General features: G+C 44.0%; 1 protein-coding gene across 5 annotated transcripts in view; it reads right to left on the reverse strand.

The window, feature by feature from the left end:
- Positions 1–7,253: 7,253 nt before the first annotated feature.
- The window catches only part of LOC136612703 (perlucin-like protein), a 35,238-nt gene continuing 15,932 nt past the window's right edge, over positions 7,254–26,559 (reverse strand). For 3 of the 5 annotated variants that reach the window (XM_066593242.1, XM_066593239.1, XM_066593238.1), the window contains 6 exons: positions 26,261–26,302; positions 24,455–24,511; positions 22,704–22,757; positions 20,620–20,771; positions 20,097–20,203; positions 7,254–8,832 (listed from right to left, as the gene is read on the reverse strand). In XM_066593242.1, the coding sequence (XP_066449339.1) occupies positions 8,700–8,832; positions 20,097–20,203; positions 20,620–20,771; positions 22,704–22,757; positions 24,455–24,511; positions 26,261–26,302 (545 nt within the window). In that variant the 3' untranslated portion in view covers positions 7,254–8,699. The remainder of the gene's footprint in view (positions 8,833–20,096; positions 20,204–20,619; positions 20,772–22,703; positions 22,758–24,454; positions 24,512–26,260; positions 26,303–26,559) is intronic. The other 2 variants (XM_066593240.1, XM_066593241.1) reach the window with 2 other exon arrangements.

A 26,559-nucleotide genomic window follows, 5' to 3' on the forward strand; every position in this document is an offset into this window, starting at 1 on the left:
TGTAGTGATCGGCAGCCAGGTTGGGGCAGGAGAGGAGAGAGATAGGGGACAGAGAGGACTGTAGGGACTCAGCAAAGTCTTGGGTGTGAACGGCCTCAAAGTTCCTGTAGGTACGGTAGGTAGGTGGGTATGAAGAGATGTTAGGGTGCGTGACAGAGAAAGAGAGGAGGTTATGATCCGAGAGTGGGAGAGGGGAGTTAGTGAAGTTGGAAGCAGAGCAGAGCCGGAGGAAGACCAGATCAAGAGTATTGCCATCCCTGTGAGTGGGAGAGGCTGTGAGTTGAGAGAGAGTGTTGAAGACAAAACTGCTTCAAATGAAGACAAAACACATTCAAATGTGTGGAGCAATGTTACTTAAATGCTTAACAAAGATCTGATGCATTGTGAACTGTGAATACTCTGCATGTGTTATAAGTTGCTGAGTAAACTGTGTACCTTCGGTTTACAACAAAGCTGCATGGACTCGTGTCAATTATTTCTTTACCATCAACTGGAGTTCACCCCAAAAAAGGTACTGGCATTATGTGACAACACATTTAATAATTGCTACAGTTAGCTATACCTGTTCCACAGCGTGTGACCGAGCCAGGCCCTTTGCCGCCATTGTCAGGAGAGATTGCAGAGCCACCCGTGACATCCATCTTGTTTATCCACCACATTAGCTCACCTCCACTCGAACACTACACTGTCTCTATGGGCTTTAACTGCTCTTTTTTTTCCCTTATACTGTCATCAGCATCTATATTTATCTGGAAACCATTATTTTATTTAGTTACAGTAGAGCAGGGGGGCACAACCTGTGGTTTGGGGCCCGGATGCGTCCCACAACATCTTGCTCTGTGGCTCCTAACCATGGAAATCCTTGTCTGTGTGTGGCTGCTCACATGTAGATTTTTAGTTTCCATGTCAGAGAGCAGAGGGGAATGACATACAATTCAGAAGCAGGTGTAGTGGCCTGAAAAAAGGCACTTCATAGCGCTGTTTAGCTGTGGGAACCGGTAATATAATAACCGCCCCTAGGGGGTTAATCTGAGTTCAGTTTACACTATGGATGCAGGTAACCTAGCAACCAGTTGGGAAGTTTCTTTCCAGCTGCACAAGATAGAAAAAATGCATATTTTGATGATGATTGCGGAAGGGCTGCGGAACGGACAGCTTCCATTGACGTTAATGGAAGCTGTCCGTGCAGAGCCCGCACAAAATAACACAATGCTAAATCACAACCGATTTCCGCTCGTGTAGAGGAAATCCCATTTTGTCATAGAATACTGTGGGCGGTATTTGCTGCGAAATCCGGAGCCAGCCTTAAGAGGTTTAGTAATGCCGGAAGTACACACATTTTGTTATACTTTTTATACATTGTGAATTTATTGTTTCCAAGTGTCACATTCGATATGTTCCTTTTTTCAAAAATAGATTGTGTTATGGATTGTCCCTTTTATATAATGTATTAAAGTTACCAAGTAGAGGGACTGCAAGATCAGACCATACAGAGTTTGCTTGTAGTTTGTAACCTTAGAGATGCATGGACTGCATAGGAGCTGCATACACAAAATGGAAGAAGATTTTTAATTAAAATCACCTCCCACTCACCTCCTCAAAGGCTTCACACTGTCAGCAATCCTCGCCTTCCAGTTCAAGCGCATGTCTATAAGTTTTCTTTTAAATCAATGGGAGTTTTATACTGCGATTACCGCTGTGGTAAAAGCGCATGTTTGAGAGCGGCCTTATTACTTTCGGGAGGTTACAAGTGAACGGGTGATGTATTTCTTATACTCACTTGTTTCCCCATTCCCACACTGACAGCCAGTGAAGTCTACATATGTTTTGAAAATCTTACTTTTTAGATCACCGTGTGCACGCTCTCCCATAAGTCTAGTTCATACAGAGTATTTCTCTGGTTTCGTTTCAGATCACCCAGTTTATGGTTCTTTTGCATGCAGCGAGAAATCTTTCACCCGAGCGAAGGAGCAAGCAATTTGCTGTGGTAAACTATGGACAACACATAGGCTTCTCCCCTCCTACTGCCAACATGGCTGTGTCTTGCGGTTTGCTGACCCTTGCCTACTTGTATTTGCCCCAATTACTGCTTTGGTCCACTTACAATAAGGGTCTGCTTTAGAATTAAGTTTTACTTTGGGTCCTCAATCATAGAATAGTAGAGCTGGAAGGGACCTCCAGGGTCATCGGGTCCGGACCCCCTGCTCAGTGAAGGATCACTAAATCATCCCAGACAGATATTTGTCCAGCCTTTGTTTGAACACTTCCATTGAAGGAGAACTCACCACCTCCTGTGGTAACCTGTTCCACTCATTGATCACCCTCGCTGTCTAATATCTAATTTGTGTTCCCTCCCTTTCAGTTTCATCCCTTCTAGTCTTTTCTTGCACAAATGAGAATAGGTCTGATCCCTCTGCAGTGTGACAGCCCTTCAGATATTTGTAGGCAGCTATTAAGTCTCCTCTTAGTCTTCTTTTTTGCAACCTAAACATTCCCAGATCCTTTAACCGTTCCTCATAGGACATGATTTGCAGACCGCTCACCATCTTGGTAAATCTTCTCTGAACTTGCTCCAGAGGAGAGTTAACTGTGCTTCTGTAGTGCAAGCCCAACAATAATCCCAAACATACTCCCCAATCCTATATGTAGGAATGTGGTCACATGGATTTTGGCATGGAGGGCTTTGGAACAAGGACTAAGGTGGGACAAAGGGGAACCATACCTTGAGCCTGACCTTTCCATTATGTTAAACAGAGAAACTTCTAATGATCAACTTAAGTAACTTTGTACATTACTTATCTACCGTGTTTCCCCGAAAATAAGACAGTGTCTTATATTAATTTTTGTTCAAAAAGGTTTAACTTTTTTACATGTATAGCTGCCTGGACACTATTTAAATTGACTTTTTAAATTAACTGTTAGCAGGGCTTAATTTTGGAGTAGGGCTTATATTTCAAGCATCCTCAAAAAGCCTGAAAAATCATTTTGCATCCTCAAAAATTCAGGAAAATCAGGCTATGTCTTATTTTCAGGAAAACAGGGTAGCAATGATACTGAGTTATAGTCTGTATTATTCTTCAGAGCTGCATTTACAGTTCTGAAGGCTTTAGAGCTGAAATCTCTGTATTCTTTCCTATCTCAATAACTATGCAAAACTGGTTATCTGCATTCAGGAAAATCCACTCTTTTCAACAGGCACTATTTAGTAATCTGATATAAGAAAAATAAGGATGTGTCTGAAGAGAACAGTCAACTGTTTCCAGCTAGAAGAATTATGAATACAGCTGTGGGATACAACACAGGGTGTAACACAGGATAAGTGCAAAGTAAACAATGTTTACAAAGTGACTCGAATGTGTAGGTAGTTTATAACAACATATAAAGTGGTGTTCACAGGTTTAAGTCTGGCAAGTGATAGTTAAACTACTAGAAACATAGAATAAAGAATGAGAAGTTTCAATGAAGTTTGCACAATAGTGAGTATAATCTTACCACTAGCAGCTCGGTATAATTTACCTGTACTCCTGGTATAATTTACCTGTACTCCTTGTGTGATGTTGAAAAGTCATCATTTCTTGATTCTTCACTACTAGACTGTCAAATGTGCAGATCTGCTCTACGACCTTCAGTAATGTTATTCTATGTCCCGTTAGTATTAAGGGTCACCCCATATATCATCATCACATCGGAGACCACAAAGAAAAGGGGAGGAAGGGAGTGTGTATCAGGGCAGACACAACTGTAAAAGTTACAAAACTCCGTAAAGTAAATATATAACGTTAACAAAATGTAAAATGATTAAATTAAGTTACAGGAATTGATCTGGGTCCTGTGAACCGCAGTGAGACTGTTAGCCCAATATGCTGTGGGCAAACGAAATGATGTCTGAGAGATTACAACTCAAACATCCATATGATAAAAAAAAGTTAGAATAGGCAGGGACAACAGCATAAAATGTTCTCACAATCATCAAAGGGATATTCTAGTGAGAAACATTGGTCAACTACCTAAAGGACCAACATCTCTCAGACATACTGAACACTTCATCAGAAGACCCCAACTGTGCCCTTCTAAACTATATTGCAAGGAAGAGGTTGTATGGTGCCAAGGTTGTAGCAACTGATGTTGGAATATATAATCAGTGTAAGTCCTGAGTGATCAATCCCCACTAACATTCATCACCTATTCAGCGGATATTGGTATTTACTCCTTTAAGACCCATACCACCAGCAGGGGTGGACTGGCCATTGACGGTACTGGGAGAAATACTGGCAGGCCAGTCGGGCCCTGGGGCCAGTTGTGGGAATCCAGGCTGCTCGGTCAGGAATAACAGTTGAGACCACTGATTTTAATTTTAGGCTGCTTGGACACAGCAGAGTCGGATTCCACATGCGGAATCTGGCCATGGCAGCAGTGGTGTTTGCACATACCTGCGTTTTTGAATCGTCATCTGTACTGTGGATGGTCCACATGGCTCGCTGTCGGACATGCGCATTACAGCTTTTTTTTTTTCAAATGTATACTTTTCCTGCGCCATCACCTGGCAATGCCACGGAACCCGTGACCTGTCTGTAATGTTAATTGCGGATTGGCCGCGGGTGCGACAGCTTCATTGATTCAATGTAAGCTGTCCGTGCAGACACCGCACAAAAATGGAGCCTACTTTTTCATAGCATGCTATGGACGGTATTTGCTACGGAACCTGGAGGCGGACGCCTGCCCCGGATTCTGCAATGCAAATCCGCCCGTGTGCAGGCAGCCTTAGGTGCATTTAATAAAATGAAAAACTAACTATTCATACCATCTCTGCTGCTGCCCAGCTGCTGTTTCTTGTGGACTCCCTGCGGACTTCTGAGTTGAGTGATTATGTTGCAATCAGAGATGATCGTTGCACACATTTCCAAACCTCAGCTTTAGTGAAGCCGGGGACTGACTGCAGTGATCATGTGTATTTATAAGGGGGCATTATTTCTAAAATAGGGAAAAACGTTGGCATTATATCTAAAGGGGCAAAAGGGGGCATTATTTCTAAAAGTGGGAAAGAGCAAACGGTATTACTGATGCCGGCATAAGGGGAATTATTACTGAGTGGAGGAAAAAGGGGATATTATAACTGAGTGGGGACATAAAGAAGGTTTTATTACTATATGGGGATCACTGTAAGCAGTATTTACTGTGTGCACAAAATGGGGGTCACAAAAATGGGAATATTACTACAGTGTGGAGCTCCATAGGTGGAAGTTTTACTATCTGCAGCACTATAGTAGAGGGAATGGTATACAGGTGTGGATAACATATGGAAGGCACTGGAAATGCAAGGAGCCAAAGATAACTGTGTGTGAAATTCTGCAGATACAAGTTACGCCTGAGAGAAGTCGTCAGGTTGGTCTGGGCCAGATGCATGTACGCTTGTATGGCAATTTATTTGTCACGAAAAAACACTTTTAGTTCACTAACAGTTCTATAAATTCATAAATCACTTGGCGGTGGCAGTAACAGGGACTGATGTGAGTGATGATAAACTCTCTACAGTGCTACCTGTTATAGTATACCTATATAAACACTAGGAGATAAATAAATAAAAGAATGCAGATAACTTTTATTACAATTTTAGAATATAAGAAACAAATCTATAGAAACACTTTTCTATTTCCCCTTTTGTAAAGAAGGAAGAGCACACAATACATAGTTAATACAGAATAGTATTGTCCTCTACCTGCCCTGATAAATCAATGAATGCCCCATAAACGGTCTCTTGCTAATTGTCCTCTATGAAGCCCTGGTGGCCAAATTTAGTACCAGGGCCTCTTTTACAGTAAATGTGTCTTTCTAATCTTAATCAGAAAATGTATTTTGCCTACAAAATCTGTAAGTGTCAGCCACTATACTAAGCCAATGAGAAGCAGCCATTTTAAAGTGGTTGTCTTATAACAGACAAGGATGACATATCACTAGGGGTTAAATATGAATTCCTACAGACGAACTCCCCAACACCTCAGTCTCCAGCCCCTCTCTGACCTCTCCTAAAGCTTGAAGATATCCATAGCTTTTACATCCCATATGATACAACAGTGCAAGTGATATACATGCTTTATGTCGAAATAAGATGACCTATGCACTTCTCTCAAGGACGTTCTTGGAGGACAATTTTCAAACTGATGACCACCATCTATGTGATTCTATTCATGTTCAAACTCACATATTACAGTATATGGTGTTTAATCAAAAGAGTCTGAGTCGTAACTTCTTGCCTCGCTTGGAGGTGTTAGCAAAAAGTACAATGCTGTATCAAATATATTTTGCAGGTACAGAAAGGATTTAAAGGGAATCTGTCACCAGGTTCATGCTACCCAAACCATGGACAACATGAACCTGGGACAGGTATGTACATTGCCCCCTTGTATGTTTTATTCAGGAACGCTGCAATGTTTCAGAATAAACACACTTTGTAGTTTGACTCAGAATGTAGCTCCGAGTCACAAAGGCAGGCCGTGCCAGCTTTTCTGCGCCCAAATCACACAGCTCACATGTCTTTTATATATAAGGTGAGAGCTGTCAGTCTACATGTTGCAGGCGGTAACAGAGTTGCGTGGGATGCCTCCGTGTTTCACAGCCGAGTTCTGACTCAAATTTCAATGTGTGTTTATTCTGAGATGCCACAGCTTTCCAGTATAGAACATACACAGGGGAAATGGGCATACCAATCCTGGGTTCATGCTGCCCGTGCTTCAGCGTGCATGAGCCTGGTGACAGATTGCCTTCAAAGCGACCTTCCAGTCACTAGCTCAAGATTGATCTGCAAGTCAGAACCTACAGAAGTGATTACCTGCTACAAATTTTTCTCAGATCTTGTTCCTTGACTGCTTTTTAGCTTAGTTCTATTGCCACAGTCCTGTGATCTGTGACTCTAATTTATCAAGAATGTCTAGTTTAAGGTAGTCTAGGACACACCCACTGTGTGTCTCCTCTACATTCTGAACCAATGATGAGACAAGGGGTGTGTCCAAGACTACTTCAGATTAGGCACTATAGCTAAACTATAGTGACAGATGATAGCTCTGTCTTAATTGAGCTTAAAAGCAGCCGTAGATCAAGGTTCAAGGACAAATAAATAGCAGATAATCATCTCTTGTCATTACTGATTTACATATGATTTTGAGTTCCTGACTGGTTGGTCACTTTAAGGAAGGAATATTAAATCACATCACATTCTCAAAGGCCAAAATCCCCCAAAACGCCCCCCCCCCCCCGAGTTTGGGTCAATTCATAATTAACAGGTACGGAGTCAGCAAGACCTGTATTCTCAGTAGGCATAGGCCAGAGGGCATCTTTTCAAGGTGCTGGGATAGACCCCTGACAACCCTTCCCTGTAGTTGCTGTAATCCTATTCAGACGCTGATGCTGGAGCTCATCTCACCAGTGACTAGGCCTTTGCCTCCAGGACATGTGTCTGAAATTATGCGTGTTCATAGGGACAGTGTAGCGCGGCACGTGTAATAGAAGCAGACAGACCCTCTTGCTCGATGCTGCCAACTTGAATTTATTTTACTGTTTGGAAAGCATGCCTGGTACAAAGTCACTTTGGGTGATATGGAGGTGGCAGATGGCTCAGGAATAGAGATCCAGAATTCTCCACTTGTCACTTCCTCAGAGCTGTAGAAGACTCCTCACAGGAATATACTGCACACCAATCTGTGGTAGCCCACTGAGACAAAAGTCATTATTGCTTTCTTCTACTCAGAATAGGGAGCTCATTTCTACATGTCTGCTCCCTCTAAAACCTAGTGCCTCACTGCGCCACTAAGATGCCACCCAATGTTTCTCCATTTTCCTGCCTTTTTCTCTGAGCCACCTTCTAGATCTCCTTACAAATATATTTTTAAAGGAGCATACACATTGTTAGAACATATAAAACCAAAAACCCCTTATATGTATAGGACTAGATCCCTAAATACTTTGTATATAGAGACTTTTCCCTCCCGTATTGGCCAGGTGGATAAGCTTTTTTGTAACCTTGACCAAATGCAAGTTCATTATGACTCCTCCAAGGAATCAGCAGGCTATTCGTATCACTGTTATAAACTTTATCTGCTTTTCCGCCATAGATTCTCATTTTCTTCTTGTCCTTATGCTCATCTGATTGAAATTTCGATGCAGCACTCTTTGGTGGGCTGTGGGGTAAAGTTTACTACACTTTCTGGTTCAGATTTGGCACTGCAATAGAGATTTTTTTTGACAACACCACTGGTCTAGTAGTTATTTAATGTTTTTTAGATACATTTTGAATCAAAGGGGTTGTGTTAGGAAGTACAACCTCTTTGAGAATGTGATGCTCGTGGCAATTAGTTCTGCTCTCAGTAACCGTGGCAAAAAGCTGACTCTGCTGGTAGGCCATGGCCAGTAAAAAAAAAAAAGATAGCAGATAGTCCAACAGGATGATGTCCTGAACAGCATTCTATTCTAGGATATAGATATCGGGCATATAAACAGAGGATGCTATCTTTGCACAACCCCTTCAAGACAATATTTCCTTCTCAAAAAAAATCTAACACCCTCCAACCCTCCATCAGACTCAGTTCTCATATGAAATTACACAATTGAACCTTTTTTCCGGGACTAATTGATACAAGGTTAATGTAGTAAAGTTAGTATTGAAGGAGGATGAGCTTTGGTTCAGGTCCTATACAGGTACACCAGATTCAGCAGCAGCACCCTTTCTTACAAACATACTTCAATGAGCTTGTGCAAGTTAGATCATTCCAGTATCCAGTGTAGGTGGATTCAACACAGTTCTCCTCATCCAAGCTGTTTGGCTCTCCGTTATTCCAATTGCTGAAGAAGAATAAAAAAATCAGTACAAATAGTGACTTGAAAAGAAGATCCTGCAGGGAAGTCACAGAATAGTAGAGTTGGAAGGGACCGCCAGGGTCATCAGGTCCAACTTCCTGCTTAGTGCAGGATTCACTAAATAATCCCAGACAGATGTCTGACCAGCCTCTGTTTGAAGACTTCCTTTGAAGGAGAACTCACCACCTCCTGTGGTAACCGGTTCCACTCATTGATCACCCTCGCTTTCTAATATCTAATCTGTGTCTCCTCCCTTTCAGTTTCATCCCATTGCGTCTAGTCTTTCCTTATGCAAATGAGAATAGGGCTGATCCCTCTGCACTGTGACAGCCCTTCAGATATTTGTAGACAGCTATGAAGTCTCCTCTCAGACTTTTTTTGCAAGCTAAACATTCACAGATTCTTTAACCAATCCTCATAGGACATGATTAGAGATGAGCTAGCACCAAAATGCTCGGGTGCTCGTTACTCGGGACAGAATTATCGCGATGCTCGAGGGTTCGTTTCGAGTAACGAACCCCATTGAAGTCAATGGGCGACCCGAGCATTTTTGTATATCGCCGAGGCTCGCTAAGGTTTTCATTTGTGAAAATCTGGGCAATTCAAGAAAGTGATGGGAACGACACAGCAACGGATAGGGCAGGCGAGGGGCTACATGTTGGGCTGCATCTCAAGTTCCCAGGTCCCACTATTAAGCCACAATACCGGCAAGAGTGGGCCCCCCCCCCTCCCAACAACTTTTACTTCTGAAAAGCCCTCATTAGCAATGCATACCTTAGCTAAGCACCACACTACCAACAACAAAGCACAATCACTTGCCTGCATGACACTCCGCTGCCACTTCTCCTGGGTTACATGCTGTCCAACCCCCCAACCCTGCACGACCCAGTGTCCACAGCGCACACCAAATTGTCCCTGCGCAGCCTTCAGCTGCCCTCATGCCACGCCACACTCATGTCTATTTATAAGTGTGTCTGCCATAAGGAGGAACCGCAGGCACACACTGCAGAGGGTCAGCACGGCTAGGCAGCGACCCTCTTTAAAAGGGGCGGGGCGTAGCTCACAATGCTGTACAGAAGCAATGAGAAATATAATCTCGTGCCACCGCCATCAGGAGCTGCACACGTGGGCATAGCAATGGGGAACCTATGTGCCACACATTATTCATTCTGTCAAGGTGTCTGCATGCCCCAGTCAGACTGCGTTTTTTTATAAATAGTCACAGGGAGGTACAACTCCGCAATGGGAATTCCGTGTGCACCCACAGCATGGGTGGCTCCCTGGCACCCACCGGCTGCACATTAATGTATCCCATTGCAGTGCCCATCACAGCTGAGGTAATGTCATGTTTAATGCAAGTGGGCTTTGGCCCACACTGCATGCCCCAGTCAGACTGGGGTTCTTTAGAAGTGGACACATGCAGTTACAACTCCGTGTGGACCCACGCCATGGGTGGCTCCCTGGAACCCACCGGCGGTAGATAAATATATCCCATTGCAGTGCCCAACACAGCTGATGTAACGTCAGCTGTAATGCAGGTGGGCTAAAAATTAATTGGATTACACTGTAGGCGAGGGCCCCCAAAAATTGGTGTACCAACAGTACTAATGTACCTGAGAAAAATTGCCCATGCCCAACCAAGAGGGCAGGTGAGACCCATTAATCACTTTGGTTAATGTGGCTTAATTGGTAACTAGGCCTGGAGGCAGCCCAGTTAAAATAAAAATTGGTTCAGGTGAAAGTTTCAACGCTTTAATGAGCATTGAAACGTATAAAAATTGTTTACAAAAAGCCTTGTGAACCTAAGAAAAATTGCCCGTTCGGCGTGATTATGTGAGGTTTCAGGAGGAGGAGCAGGAGGAGGAGGAGGAATATTATACACAGATTGATGAAGCAAAAATGTCCCCGTTTTTGATGGTGATAGAGAACGATGCTTCCATCCGCGGGTGCAGCCTACGTATTGCTTAGGTATCGCTGCTGTCCGCTGGTGAAGAAGAGACGTTTGGGGATTATTCAGGCTTTGTTCATCTTGAGGAGTGTTAGCCTGTCGGCACTGTCGGTTGACAGGCGGGTACGCTTATCCGTGATGATTCCCCCAGCCGCACTAAACACCCTGTCTCTGACAAGACGCTAGCCGCAGGACAAGCAAGCACCTCCAGGGCATACAGCGCAAGTTCAGGCCACGTGTCCAGCTTCGACACCCAGTAGTTGTAGGGGGCAGAGGCGTCAGCGAGGACGGTCGTGCGATCGGCTACGTACTCCCTCACCATCCTTTTACAGTGCTCCCGCCAACTCAGCCTTGACTGGGGAGCGGTGACACAGTCTTGCTGGGGAGCCAGAAAGCTGGCAAAGGCCTTGGAGAATGTTCCCCTGCCTGCGCTGTACATGCTGCCTGATCTCTGCGCCTCCCCTGCTACCTGGCCCTCGGAACTGCGCCTTCTGCCACTAGCGCTGTCGGATGGGAAGTTTACCATCAGTTTGTCCACCAGCGCCCTGTGGTATAGCATCATTCTGGAACCCCTTTCCTCTTCAGGAATGAGAGTGGAAAGGTTCTCCTTATACCGTGGGTCGAGCAGTGTGTACACCCAGTAATCCGTAGTGGCCAAAATGCGTGTAACACGAGGGTCACGAGAAAGGCATCCTAACATGAAGTCAGCCATGTGTGCCAGTGTACCTGTACGCAACACATGGCTGTCCTCACTAGAAAGATCACTTTCAGGATCCTCCTCCTCCTCCTCCTCCTCCTCTGGCCATACACGCTGAAAGGATGACAGGCAAGCAGCATGTGTACCCTCAGCAGTGGGCCAAGCTGTCTCTTCTCCCTTCTCCTCATGATCCTCCCCCTCCTCCTCCTCCTCAACGCGCTGAGATATAGACATGAGGGTGCTCTGACTATCCAGCGACATACTGTCTTCCCACGCCTCCGTTTCCGAGTGCAAAGCGTCTGCCTTTATGCTTTGCAGGGAACTTCTCAAGAGGCATAGCAGAGGAATGGTGACGCTAATGATTGCAGCATCCCTGCTCACCATCTCGGTAGACTCCTCAAAGTTTCCAAGGACCTGGCAGATGTCTGCCAACCAGGCCCACTCTTCTGTAAAGAATTGAGGAGGCTGACTCCCACTACGCCGCCCATGTTGGAGTTGGTATTCCACAATAGCTCCACGCTGCTCATAGAGCCTGGCCAACATGTGGAGCGTAGAGTTCCACTGTGTGGGCACGTCGCACAGCAATCGGTGCACTGGCAGATTAAAGCGATGTTGCAGGGTCCGCAGGGTGGCAGCGTCCATCTTGGAGTTGCGGAAATGTGCGCTGACCCGGCGCACCTTTCCGCGCAGGTATGACAAGTGTGGGTAGCTTTTCAGAAAGCGCTGTACCACCAAATTAAAGACGTGGGCCACGCATGGCACGTGCGTGAGGCTGCCGAGCTGCAGAGGCGCCACCAGGTTACGGCCATTGTCACACACTACCATGCTCGGTTGGAGGCTCAGCGGCGCAAGCCAGCGGTCGGTCTGCTCTGTCAGACCCTGCAGCAGTTCGTGGGCCGTGTGCCTCTTCTCTCCTAAGCTGAGTAGTTTCAGCACGGCCTGCTGACGCTTGCCCACCGCTGTGCTGCCGTGCCGCGACACCGACTGCTGGTGACGTGCTGCTGCTGACACATCTTGATTGCGAGACAGAGGTTGCGTAGGAGGAGGAGGGTGGTTTAGTGGAGGAAGCATACACCGCCGCAGATACCAGCACCGAGCTGGGGCACGCAATTCTGGGGGTGGGTGGGACGTGAGCGGTCCCTGGCTCTGACTCTGTCCCAGCCTCCACTAAATTCACCCAATGTGCCGTCAGGGAGATATAGTGGCCCTGCCCGCCTGTGCTTGTCCACATGTCTGTTGTTAAGTGGACCTTAGCAGTAACCGCGTTGGTGAGGGCGCGTACAATGTTGCGGGAGACGTGGTCGTGCAGGGCTGGGACGGCACATCGGGAAAAGTAGTGGCAACTGGGAACCGAGTAGCGCGGGACCGACGCCGCCATCATGCTTTTGAAAGCCTCCGTTTCCACAAGCCTATACGGCAGCATCTCCAGGCTGATCAATTTGGCAATGTGCACGTTTAACGCTTGAGCTTGTGGGTGCGTGGCGGCGTACTTGCGCTTGCGCTCAAACAGTGGCACTAGCGACGTCTGGACGCTGCGCTGAGAGACATTGCTGGATGGGGCCGAGGACAGCGGAGGTGAGGGTGTGGGTGCAGGCCAGGAGACGGTAGTGCCTGTGTCCTCAGAGGGGGGTTGGATCTCAGTGGCAAGTTGGGGCACAGGGGGAGAGGCAGTGGTGCAAACCGGAGGCGGTGAACGGCCTTCGTCCCACCTTGTGGGGTTCTTGGCCATCATATGCCTGCGCATGCTGGTGGTGGTGGCTCCCCAGCTGATCTTGGCGCGACAAAGGTTGCACACCTCTGTTCGTCGGTTGTCAGGCGTCTCTGTGAAAAACTGCCACACCGTAGAGCACCTTGACCTCTGCAGGGTGGCATGGCGCAAGGGGGTGCTTTGGGAAACAGTTGGTGGATTATTCGGTCTGGCCCTGCCTCTACCCCTGGCCACCGCACTGGCTCGGCCTGTGCCCACACCCTGACTTGGGCCTCCGCGTCCTCGCCCGCGTCCATGTACTCTAGGCCTACCCCTACCCCTCAGCATGGTGTATTACCAATAGTGCAGAAACAGAACGCTGTAATTAAATGTGCCGCTTATTGGCCTGTGGTTGGAGGCTGACTTCGCTTACGGAACGCCAGGAAATGATTTTGCGCAAGCCTGCTGTAACACTTAGCTGGCTGCGTATGAATTAGGAGGACAACTACACCCAGCAGAGACCCAGTACACTGAGGACAGTCACAGGCAGCCCAAATAGATTTTTTTCCACAAATGTTTTTGGAAAGGCCCACTGCCTATATACACTGTATATGTGTTCTGTCCCTGCGTCACCACTACTGGCCCTGGAGTATGTAAAATAACTGCACACTGTTGCACTGTGGACTGGAATGCAGCGGTGATTTAACAGCCAACACAGAGCCAGGAAATAATTTTGTGCAAGCCTGCTGTAACACTTAGCTGGCTGCGTATGAATTAGGAGGACAACTACACCCAGCAGAGACCCAGTACACTGAGGACAGTCACAGGCAGCCCAAATAGATTTTTTTTCCCGAAATGTTTTTGGAAAGGCCCACTGCCTATATTCAATAAATATGTCTTCTGTCTCTGCCTCACCATATATGTCTTCTGTCCCTGCCTCACAATATATGTCTTCTGTCCCTGCCTCACAATATATGTCTTCTGTCCCTGCCTCACAATATATGTCTTCTGTCCCTGCCTCACCACCACTACTGGCCCTGGAGTATGAATAATTACTGCAGGGCACAATGCTCTGCACGGCCGATATACAAAAAAAGAAAAAAATGTGCAACACTGCAAAAAGCAGCCTCCACAGTACTGCACACGGTTAGATGTGGCCCTAAGAAGGACCGTTGGGGTTCTTGAGGCCAAAAATACTCCTAACACTCTCCCTTTAGCAGCTCCGGCACCAACAGCACTTTCCCTCCTCTATGTCAGAACAAATCTGTGGCGAGCCGCGGGAGGGGCCTATTTTTATACTCGGGTGACACCTGATCTCGCCAGCCACTCACTGCAGGGGGGTGGTATAGGGCTTGAACGTCGCAGGGGGAAGTTGTAATGCCTTCCCTGTTTTTCTATTGGCCAGAAAAGCGCGCTAACGTCTCAGAGATGAAAGTGAAAGTAACTCGAACATCGCGTGGTATTCGTCACGAGTAACGAGCATCTCGAACACGCTAATACTCGAACGAGTATCAAGCTCGGACGAGTACGTTCGCTCATCTCTAGACATGATCAATCCCCTAGCAGATTGGTCAGACTTTTCTGTCTCATGCTGGAGGGGTTGCGACAAATAAGGATGCTAAATACATATATTTTGGGAATGTGAAAAGATTACTCCCTTGTGGGAATCAACGGTTACTTTACTAAATACATTTACAGGGATAAATACCCCCATAATCCTCACTTAGCAGTGCTACTCTTAGGCATAGACTAAATCACAGGTGGGGCAAGGATCCTTGCAACCCACATCCTCCTTGCAGTGAAATTATTAATCGCTAGAGGATACAGATCCCCTGATCTCCCTTTTTTCCATCAAGTAACGGAGTTACATTGAACTTACGAAAAATCATTGGCAATAAGAAATAATAGGTTTCCCACATTTCAAGAAATATGGAAAAGATGTCTTAAGTATGTAAATATCAAGAAAGAGAGGATGAAACTCTTGGTAAAAATTACAAAGGAAAGGAAAAAAACAGGAGAAACACTAGATGAGCTAGATCAATGACTGAAACAGAGATATGGTTTTCTAACTTTACTGAAATCCCTAACCCTGGCTCACTCCCCCCTCCCCCTCCCAAATCTCTAACAAACTTTACTTCCCTTATACTTATAAAACCAAAACCACAAGAGTTGTTTAAGACAAGATAAGGTAAAGCAAAGGTTTAGCAATGTAAAGGAAGTTTAATAGTTGAAGTTAAAAAATAAAGAGAAATGTAAAATGATTTGTGATTCTTCTGATGTGAAATGCATGACCAAATTATAACTCAGGCGAGATGTAGAGTGGGGGAAAAAGTAGTCAGATACCAATTGTACAAGTTCTCCCACTTAAAAAGATGAGAGAGGCCTGTAATAGGCATCATAGGTAGACCTCAACTATGAGAGACAACATGAGAAAACACATCCAGAAAATCACATTCTGTCCCCCACTCATTACCTGTAGTAATGGCACCTGTTTGAGCTTGTTATCAGTATAAAAGACACCTGTCCACAACCTCAAGCAGTCACACTCCAAACTCCACTGTGGTGAAGACCAAAAAGCTGTCGAAGGACACCAGAAACAAAATTGTAGCCCTGCAGCAGACTGGAAAGACTGAATCTGCAATAGGCAAGCAGCTTGGTGTGAAGAAACCAACTGTGGGAGCAATAATTAGAAAATGGAAGAGGTACAAGACCACTGATAATCTCCCTCGATCTGGGGCTCCATGCAAAATCTCACCCTGTGGGGTCAAAATGATCACAAGAATGGTGAGCAAAAATCTCAGAATCACACGAGGGAACCTAGTAAATGACCTATAGAAAGCCTGGGACCAACGTAACAAAGGCTACCATCAGTAACACACTACGCCGCCAGGGATTCAGATCCTGCAGTGCCAGACGTGTCCCCCTGCTTAAGCCAGTACATGTCCGGGGCCGACTGATCCTGAAGAGTATTGGGAGAATGTCATATGGTCAGATGAAACCAAAGTAGAACTATTTGGCAGAAACACAACTCGTCGTGTTTGGAGGCGAAAGAATGCTGAGTTGCATCCAAAGAACACCATACCTACTGTGAAGCATGGGGGTGACAACATCATGCTTTGGGGCTGTTTCTCTGCAAAGGGACCAGGACGACTGATCCGTATACATGAAAGAATGAATGGGGCCACGTATCATGGGATTTTGAGTGCAAACCTCCTTCCATCAGCAAGGGCACTGAAGATGAAACGTGGCTGGGTCTTTCAGCATGACAATGATCCCAAGTAAGAGAAACCATGTAATCTTGTAGATATGATACCTTTTTATGGCTAACAAAAATGCATGATGTAATAGCTACCATCCCACCTCAATTGATGACCAAATCACCAGAGCCAGGAAGAAAGAAAGAAATAATCGTGTGCCTCTAGTAGTGACCTACAATCCGCAACTAGAGGTACTAAGGAAAACCGCAAAGAAGCTCCACCATACCCTACACAAGGATGACCATCTGAAAACCATATTCCCAGACCCTCCCCTTCTGTGTTACAGGCAACCTCCTAAATTGAGGAACTTTATAATCAGGAGTGCATTACCCTCTGACACACAAAAAGGAACTTATTCCTGTAATATAAGGAGCTGCCAGACCTGCTCACATATACTGACAGGATACGGATCCCCAACACACAGCAGAACTATAAGCTCCCAGGGACATGTTCCATGTCTAATGTTGTGTACTTGATCATGTGCAGTAAATGTCCTGTTGGGGGTCTTTATGTCGGAGAAACAGGGCAAAGACTGAAAGCTAGGATGAGATCTCATCGCCACACGATTAAAAACAGAAAGAGAGAATTACCTGTGGCCGAGCACTTTTCTAACCATGGACATGGCATAGGAGATATGAGAGTTTTGTTATTGAAGGGTGGTTTCAAGTCACAAAACCATAGAAGAATTTGGGAATATAAATTGATAACAACTAGAGATGAGCGAGCGTACTCGTCCAAGCTTGATGCTTGTTCGAGTATTAGGGCTCTCGAGATGCTCGTTACTCGAGGCGAGCACCATGCAATGTTCGAGTCAATTCCATTTCCTTCCCTGAAAGTTTTGCACCATTTTCTGGCCAATAGAAATGCAGAGAAGGCATTACAACTTCCTCCTGTGACGTTCCAGCCCTATCCCACCCCCCTGCAGTGAGTGGCTGGCGAGATCAAGTGACCCCCGAGTATTTAAAGTGGGGCCGCCCGCGGCTTGCCACAGTCACACACTGGGAGAGATCAGGGACAGTGCTGGTGCTGCTATAGGGAAAGTGTTAGTGTAGGATCCTGTGTACAAGTACCCCAACGGTCCTTCTTAGGGCCACATCTGACCATATGCATTACTGTTGTGGCTGCTGGTAGCAGTTTTGCAAAGTTTTTTCCGAGCATCGCGGAAAGTTCGACTCGAGCAACGAGCACCCGAACATTTTGGTGCTGCTCATCTCTATTTATTAACAACTTTTGACACGCTGAACACTGGGTTAAATTATTCCCCAGGATTTATGCGTGAATGGGAAGTGTGAGACATTTATTGCACAAACAAAACTGCTGGCCTGGTGAAAACCCCCCATCAACAATAAACTTATAACCCCTTATCTGTGTCTAGTTAAAAATTCAGGGACCATAAAACTTTCACTCCGCTATCAGTGCATAGACAAAAAAGTTTGTTTTCTGTTGCAGAATTCCTTTTAAGTGCAAACCAGTCACATCCATGTCTGTGCCTTGTCATAAGTATGTATGTTATAAGTGTGTTTGAATATTCATGCCTCTTCAGATCTATTCCATTTTTAGCCTGACGAAGAACCTGAGAGGTTCGCAAGCTCGCTATTACATCATGTATTTTTGGTAGCCATTAAAAGGTATCATATCTACAGACAACGTGGTTTCTCTTGCTGGGAACAATCACATTTTGCTCTACTGGCTACCACCGTACCAAACCTTTGTTTTTAATGATCCCAAGCACACTGCCAGGGCAATGAAGGAGTGACTTCGTAAGAAGCATTTCAAGGTCCTGGAGTGGCCTAGCCAGTCTCCAGATCTCAACTCTACAGAAAAAATTTGGAGGGAGTTGAAAGTCCATGTTGCCCAGCGACAGCCCTAAAACATCACTGCTCTCGAGGAGATGTGCATGGAGGAATGGGCCAACATACCAGCAACAGTGTGTGCCAACCTTGTAAGGACTTACAGAAAACGTTTGGCCTCTGTCATTGCCAATAAAGGATATATAACAAAGCATTGAGATGAACTTTTGTTATAGACTAGAGATGAGCGAACGTACTCGGATAGGCACTACTCGTCCGAGTAATGTGCCTTATCCGAGTACCGCTGTGTTCGTGCTCAAAGATTCGGGGCGCGCCGCTGCTGACAGGTGAGTCGCAGCGGGGAGCGGGGCAGAGCGGCCGGGAGAGAAGGAGAGAAAGATCTCCCCTCCGTTCCTCCCCGCTCTCCCCTGCAGCTCTCCGCTCCGCAGCGCGTCCCGAATCTTACAGCACGAGTACAGCGGTACTCGGATAAGGCACATTACTCGGACGAGTAGTGCCTATCCGAGTACGTTCGCTCATCTCTATTATAGACCAAATACTTATTTTCCACCATAATTTGCAAATCAATTCATTAAAAATCAGACAATGTGATTTTCTGGATGAGTTTTCTCATGTTGTCTCTCATAGTTGAAGTCTACCTATGATGTCAATTACAGGCCTCTCTCATCTTTTTAAGTGCGAGAACTTGTACAATTGGCATCTGACTAAATACTTTTTTCCCACTGTATCTCCTATAATGACCAAGTAAGTATGCAATCTATGTTCAAGATTCTTTGATAAAAATGAATGAAACATAAAAAACAGTACACATATAATACTTTATTTGAGGTAAAACAACTTCTAACTCATTACTTATATTCTTGGGTCAAAAGACAATAAACCAGAGTGGAAACATACTAGATTGGTAGGGGTCTAACTGAGGGAGCACTCTCCTGTTCCTATAGATTATTGTGCTGTAAGGAGCAATGGCCATCATCTCATATTCCTTCTCCCCACTGTAGCAGTCCATAAGAAGAGACATCGGAGTACCCATACTTGTTTGATTGGGCACTCAATTGATGAGCCCTACTTATCATATATTTATGGCATATTTTATCAATATTCTACAACGATTTCAGTAAAATCCCGTTAATTTCTATGGGCCATTTTAATGCTAACAAGGTAAAGTCCCTTACATTAATTTATTTCTTAACATTTACAGGCTTAAATGCTCTGGACTGTCCCACCACCACAAGAGAAATTAAGTACTGCACAGTTCCAATTGAAATTCATGGGCTGTATATGTGATGCATGGAGGTTCTGGGTCCCCCAAAGATGCTCTTTGTAGCTGTATGTGTAGATCCATATTATGATATTAAGACTGCACTAAGAACTGGGCATACACTATTGATGACTTATTCTTAGGACACATTTGCTAATAGCAGATCCAAAATAGTCTGCCACTCAAGACCTTCGATGAGCAGTTGACAAGAAGCTGCTGGCTATAACTAGATGGATTACTTAAAGGGGTTTTCCCACTACTTAAAATTGCTTCACAGCCACTCTGTACTTTTGGTTGCTGCTGATCAGGACATGTGCTGATGCAACTAATCACTGACTATAGAAGATCATCACTATGGCCAGTGATTGGCTATAGCAGTCACATGTCCCGGTCAGCAGCAACCAGAAAGTACAGAATGGCAGTGAAGCAATTTTAAGTGGTGGGAAAACCCCTTTAAGACCATATTCACATTGGGAATCTAGCTACACCTCTGGTACAGATTTGCTTCTCACTATCTTCTCCTTCCCTCTATAAGGACTATGTTTCTTATTGGCATCGTATGTTGTATTGTATAGAAGTTATATTTACCTGAAGGACAAATTTGATCCATCCAACCATTTCCATTCTACATTCTCTTTATCACGCCTCAATCCGATCCAGTACCGGTCTTTTTCAAGGATGGATTGCAAGGCATCCTGGAAAAACACACAGAAAACCTCTAAAATGTTTATCTGAACTTAACAAAATCGAATACATAATAAAATCTAGTTTGATTGGTCAGAAATGAGTGACGCAAACATTTTGTCACCATTTTCAAGATCTTCGGCACATTGGTTATCATTTTGATCCCCATCTGGAGCCCTAGGTATGGGGAATGGATCCTAAAGGATCAGAACTGATTTGTCAAGTTAATAATAAAGAATTAGAAAGGGTCTGTCATCCCTGCCCTGGCTCCTGTAAAGGATGTAAGTCATAAAGTCAGTGTGAACAGGGCCTTAGTGTATGGGATTGGTTCTTGACTTGATGTATAAATGAAATGTTATATTTTTGAACCGCAGGAGTCAAACATGCAGTGAAAATCAAGTGACTACATCCTTATTAAGTTTTTTACCGTTTCTTCCTTATTTTTAAGCATCACGAGACCTGACCCTTTTCTGATGCAGTCATCTCTAGCATCGTTCCAGGACAAGAAATCCATTGAGTAGTAGTAGCAGAAAATACCTATTGGGTTCCATCCAGCAGGGCAGATTCTGCAAATGGTCTCTATAGTGGGAAAGAGGTTAAACAATTTCAAATAATGTAGAATTTTAAAAAATGAAATATGTGTAAAGATGGGGAAGGTTCTTAAAAAACGAGAATCCAAAGACATCTGGATGTTCTGCAGAAATGTGGTCTGACTGGGAGAAATCTTCATGAAATTGTGGGCCAGATGGAGAAGAAAAGGAAAGAAAAAAAATCCATCTGATAAGACATCAGCTCTAAGTAACTGGATTTACTTATAGATGTATTTTTCTTAACTAGACTTAATGCAATGTGATATCACAGTGTGCTGTGCTATCAGGGTGGCTTATTTACACTTTAATTTACTTTACAATGCGTTTTGTTGTATTAAGATAAGAGGACAATAGCTTTTTCAATGGGTGAAAATAACTTGCTGCAACATACTGTCACAATCAAGCTAAAATTTGCTGCATTTATATACTGTATTCATTTATGCAATCTGTAGAGCTTCGGTGTAGAGCCAATAACATTTTAGCAGCACTCACAGATATCTCTGTGTCCAGATGATTGGTGCCACATAGAATGGTATTGTGGGCCGAATGTTGGGCACTCCTGATTTAGAGGCATATTATCATATATATAAAATTATATTTTATATATACACACAAATGTGTATACTAGCTGATATACCCGGCTTCGCCCGAGTTAATTTGGTACTGTTGTTTATCTGGTGTTCACACGGAAAATCTTATGAAGTCGTGGTTACTTTAGAGATACTGAGGAAAAACATATGTTCACCATTTTGCATAGTTCTCTGCGTTACCCAGGAAACACCACGGGGAGGTAACCATGCGACGTTTCCTTTATATAAAATGAAATCAGGAAGTGAGAGAATTAGATTACGTACATAAAATTTGGACGCTAATTCTTTTGCACTTAGAATTGAATAATCGAGTTGGGACCCATTAACTTTTCCTATTTATGACATAATCAATGCCCGTGTCAAAATTCAAGTTTCTATGACATCGGGAAGTGAGAGAATTAGATTTCTTACGTAAAATGTGGACGCTAATTCTTTTGCGCTTAGAATTGAACAATCGAGGTGGGACCCATTAACTTTTCCTATTTATGACATAATCAATGCCCGTTCCAAATTTCATGTTTCTATGACACCAAGAAGTGAGAGAATTAGATTTTGTACGTAAAATGTGGACGCTAATTATTTTGCGCTTAGAATTGAACAATTGAGTTGGGACCCATTAGCTTTTCCTATTTATGACATAATCAATGCTCGTGCCAAATTTCACGTTTCTATGACACCGGAAAGTGAGAAAAATACATTCTGTACATAAAATTTGGACACTAATTCTTTTGCGCATAGAAATGAATAATCGAGTTGAGGCCCATTAGCTTTTCCTATTTATGACATATTCAATGCCCGTGCCAAATTTCACGTTTCTATGACACCGGAAAGTGAGAAAAATACATTCTGTACGTAAAATTTGGACGCTAATTCTTTTGCGCATAGAAATGAATAATCGAGTTGAGACCCATTAGCTTTTCCTATTTATGACATATTCAATGCCCGTGCCAAATTTTAAGTTTCTATGACATTGGGAAGTGAGAGATTTAGATTATGTACATTAAATTTCGACGCCAATTCTTTTGTGCTAGAATTGAATAATCGAGTTGGGACCCAATTACTTTTCCTATTTTGGAGATAATCTATGTTTGTGCCAAATTTCATGCTTCTACGACATCGGGAAGTGGGAGAACTTTTGGCGAGTCAGTCAGTCAGTGAGTCAGTGAGGGCTTTCGCCTTTATATATATAGATATAGTATTATCAATGTATTGTATTCTTGGAGGGAAGAACATCATTGGCCCAAGCCATACTCAGGTCTAAAAGCCAGGTCTAAACTTTACACTATTGCCCATAAGACTTTAGTTATGCTGCTCATTTGTATAACACTTACCTATGGTCTTGTTAATAGCAGTGATATTCTGGAGGAAATAGTGTTTTACATTTTCTGTAATAAAGAATGACTTTGTTTAGTCATATGAGATATAGCTAAGCTCATTTTTCTTTCCAGCTGTTACTCAGACGCCTCTGCACTATGCCAGTCGCTGCATTGGCTGCCCATCCACTGCAGAACTAAATTTAAACTTCTTAACCTCACCAACAAAGCTCTCCATGGCACCATGCCACCATACATCACCTCCCTACCGTCCGTACACCACTCAACCTGCTCACTCCGATCCGCTAACACACTCAGACTAAGCACCACTCTAATATGGACCTCACATGCTCGCCTCCAGGGCTTTATCAGAGCAGCACCCATCCTCTGGAACGCTCTACCCCAAGGCATCCGGACAATTCTTGATGCACAAAATTTCAGACATGCCTTAAAAACGCACCTTTTCAGGGAGGCATACCAAATTCCCTGACTTAGTCCCCCGCCCCTCCCTATGGCTCCCCACACCTTCCACCCTGCCTATTACTTACGACCTCTACCCCTGCAGCTCCCTACCGCCTCACCCTGTTTGCTTTCTAATAACTGATTTCCACATGAAATCCCCTATTGCCTGTGTTCTCCATGTCTCGCTCCCCCCCCCCCTTGAACCTCCTGCACCACCCCCACCCCGTTTGTTTCAAACTGATTGTATCTCACATTGTAATTGTTGTACTCTTTGCATTTCTCCCATGCTTGAAAGCGCTGTGGAATAAGTTGGTGCTATACAAATAAAGATTATTATTAAAGATTATTGTATAGCAAAGGCCAACTCAACTCAACAGTTACAAATTTGGGTGTAGTTATGGTTAACCAAATAGAAACATAGATAGGATGAATCATACAGAGCGCCACACAGCACTGCTACATGTATGTCACACACAAAGCTCTGGTCCATGCACGTCACACACACACAGCTCTGCTACATGTACATCACATACAGGTCTGCTACATACATTTTTCATCCCATACAACAGAGATCAAAAGTAGTACAGCAGAGTCCTATGAACATTGATCGCCCCCTGGTCATGTGACCCTGAACTCCTACCACAAAAGTGACTGATCACATGACAGTGACATCATAACAGATGCTGTAAGAACATGGTTGCTGTCCGGCCCTGCAGGTTTTTAATAAAGTGAAGGACGTGTGTTGACATCACCATCATGTGATCAGGGGCGGGACTCAGAGCCCTGGTGACTGACACTATGAAGGTGGCTTCTTCACATGTAACTCACACAGTCACTCACTTACAGACAGATGGTCATTAATATTCCATAGCAACTCAGGCTGCGGGAGTTTGATTGGGATGTAGTCCACCTGTAACCTGCACAGGGATGAAGGATCTAGGATCATGTCACTGTCATGTGATCAGGGGTGGCGCATGTAACTCACTCACAGACACAGAGGCCAGGTGACTGATCACATGAGGGTGTCATCCTCACGGGTCCTGTAAGCACAGAGCTGCTGTAAGGCTCTTTTTTTTATGTTTTAGGACCTTTGATGATGTCACTGTCATGTGATCAGAGGCAGAGCATGTAACTCACTCAGTCACTCACTCACTAACAGGTGATTATTAGTACTTTGATAGTTTAAACCTACAAAACCACATAAATCACCATATTTATACTAAAAGTAGAAATATTCTAAATAATCGAAATTATTTAACACACAAATAAATCAAAACAAGAAAAAGAAAAATGATATGGTAAATCACCTAAATTCAATTTGACTGTTTTAACATCTTTGAGGACAATCCGCTGCTGGTCGTCTACTGGAGATACATTCAAATATCTTTTAATACAACTGCATTTCTTAAATTGAAGAGTAAACCAGTGAAGTAAATGGATAAACTATGAGGTTTCCCAAGATTCCCCCAGACCAGTGAATAACATAAGATGAACTGTTTTCTATGTTGTAATGGTAAGCCTCTGATAAGTTGCATGGCATAGTGTATTTTGTCTTAAATCAGTAAAAGGTGAACTGGTCAACAGAAGAAGCCATTCCTAGATTTACTTAGAACCAAGGATTGGCTAGAGGTATCCACAAAATTACATAATTCCTGACTGCAAGTCATATTCAAGAAGTACACTAAGCTATATGTTCTTGTATGTAGAGTCAGATGAAGAAATAAAGGGCTGACTATTAGACCTACAGACTGTGTTAGAACATTGTGGCCACCAGTCGCCATGCTGATTTTCTTTTCCCCAATCGGTTAATTATGGAAATTAATCATTAACCCTTTCCAATCCAATTTGTATCCTGGTTTTCCTAGGGGTTTACTTTTTTTCTGCTGTTATACAATGGCGCTATATGCTGGTTAAAACAAGTATTGCATGAGGTAACACGTTGGATAGGCTCCGACAGCAGAGAGGCTGGCAATATACAGTAAGAGAACCCCGACGGATGTCTTTCAACATCGAAGCTGTACAGCCCTAAATCAGAATGTCTTCAGAGGTCAGACAGTGGATTGGAAAGGGTTAACCAATTGGTATTGAGACAGCTAGCAGTCTGCATGTAATAGCAGACTGTAATTGATTGTATCTACTGGTGACTATACAGTTAGAGTTCCTCCAGAATGCAATGTGTTCATTTCTGTCTTTCAGTTTCTCAATGGCTTGTTTACTGATTGCCTTCATCCACCTTCTTGCTAGTTATCATCTTCCTCCTTACCCTTCACCCCTTCCAAACATAATCATATTCCCAATAATGTAAGTCTTTTCAGTATGTGTCCAAAAGTAAAAAGCTTCACTTGTTTGTTTATGGAACAATAGGTGAAAGTCAGATGGAATGCTTGATTTGGTTGAATATTAAGTTGATTTTCTTTTTCATGTAGACTATGATATTTTAACAGTCCTACGCAAGGCCACTATCAGGGCAAAATAGGTAGTATTGCATTCAGGGACCCAGACAAATTAGAGACTGGTAGGGACTGCTACCTATTCACAATTCATCAGTCATTTCAGGGAGCACTTATTTCGTTGCCTTATTTAAAGAGGTTTTCTGGGACTCCAATATCGATTACCTATCCTTAAGACCCCCACTGATCAGCTGAAAAAAGAGGTAATGGGTGAGCACCACGACCTCTTCTCATGCCTGCGATATCACGTTCATCAGTCACATGGCCTGAAAGCAGTTTAATCCTATTCACATGAATGCTATACCAGGCACAGCCACTATAGAATATGCAGCGCTGTACCTGGTGTGCACTAAATTGACAGCAGTGCCCACATGACTTCAAACAGCTGATATGTGGGAGTCCCAAGCAATGGATTCCCACCAATCTGATACTGATGGCATATCGTGAGGAAAGTTTCCTAATATGCGGGCTTTATTTCACATAAATGTAAATGCACAGGTCACACTTAGTATTCTGTCCCCCTCCGACATAATGCAAATAAATATACGGTAGTACACTGATCATATTGTTATCCTTCATTTCAGAGTCAAAGACGTACAACTAGGGCCCACCAGATTTTTGAAGGCATGAAGTAAAATGGTTGTTGATGTAGAGAATAGTTACCATGATTCTTCAGCTGTGACATCTCTTCACCTATTGCCAAATCTGGGGAGTGAATAGCAGATAAGTGAAAAACTATGAAGACAGTTTCAGCTCTTTCTTAGCATTTATTGTATGGTTTGTCATTGGCGGTAATACAGTTAGAACTCAACTGTGATGGTCAATAGTTTTGCATGTTACTTTATCTTCTGGCTGGTGAAGGTGATCCATTTGGTGGAGCTCTTAGTGGAGGGCAAGGACCTTCTTTATGACACAGAGTGGAGAGATGCTGCGAAAAGGTGATTCCTACCCTGCAGAACGCT

The sequence above is a fragment of the Eleutherodactylus coqui genome, chromosome 2 (genome assembly GCF_035609145.1).
Source record: "Eleutherodactylus coqui strain aEleCoq1 chromosome 2, aEleCoq1.hap1, whole genome shotgun sequence".
NCBI lineage: Eukaryota > Metazoa > Chordata > Amphibia > Anura > Eleutherodactylidae > Eleutherodactylus > Eleutherodactylus coqui.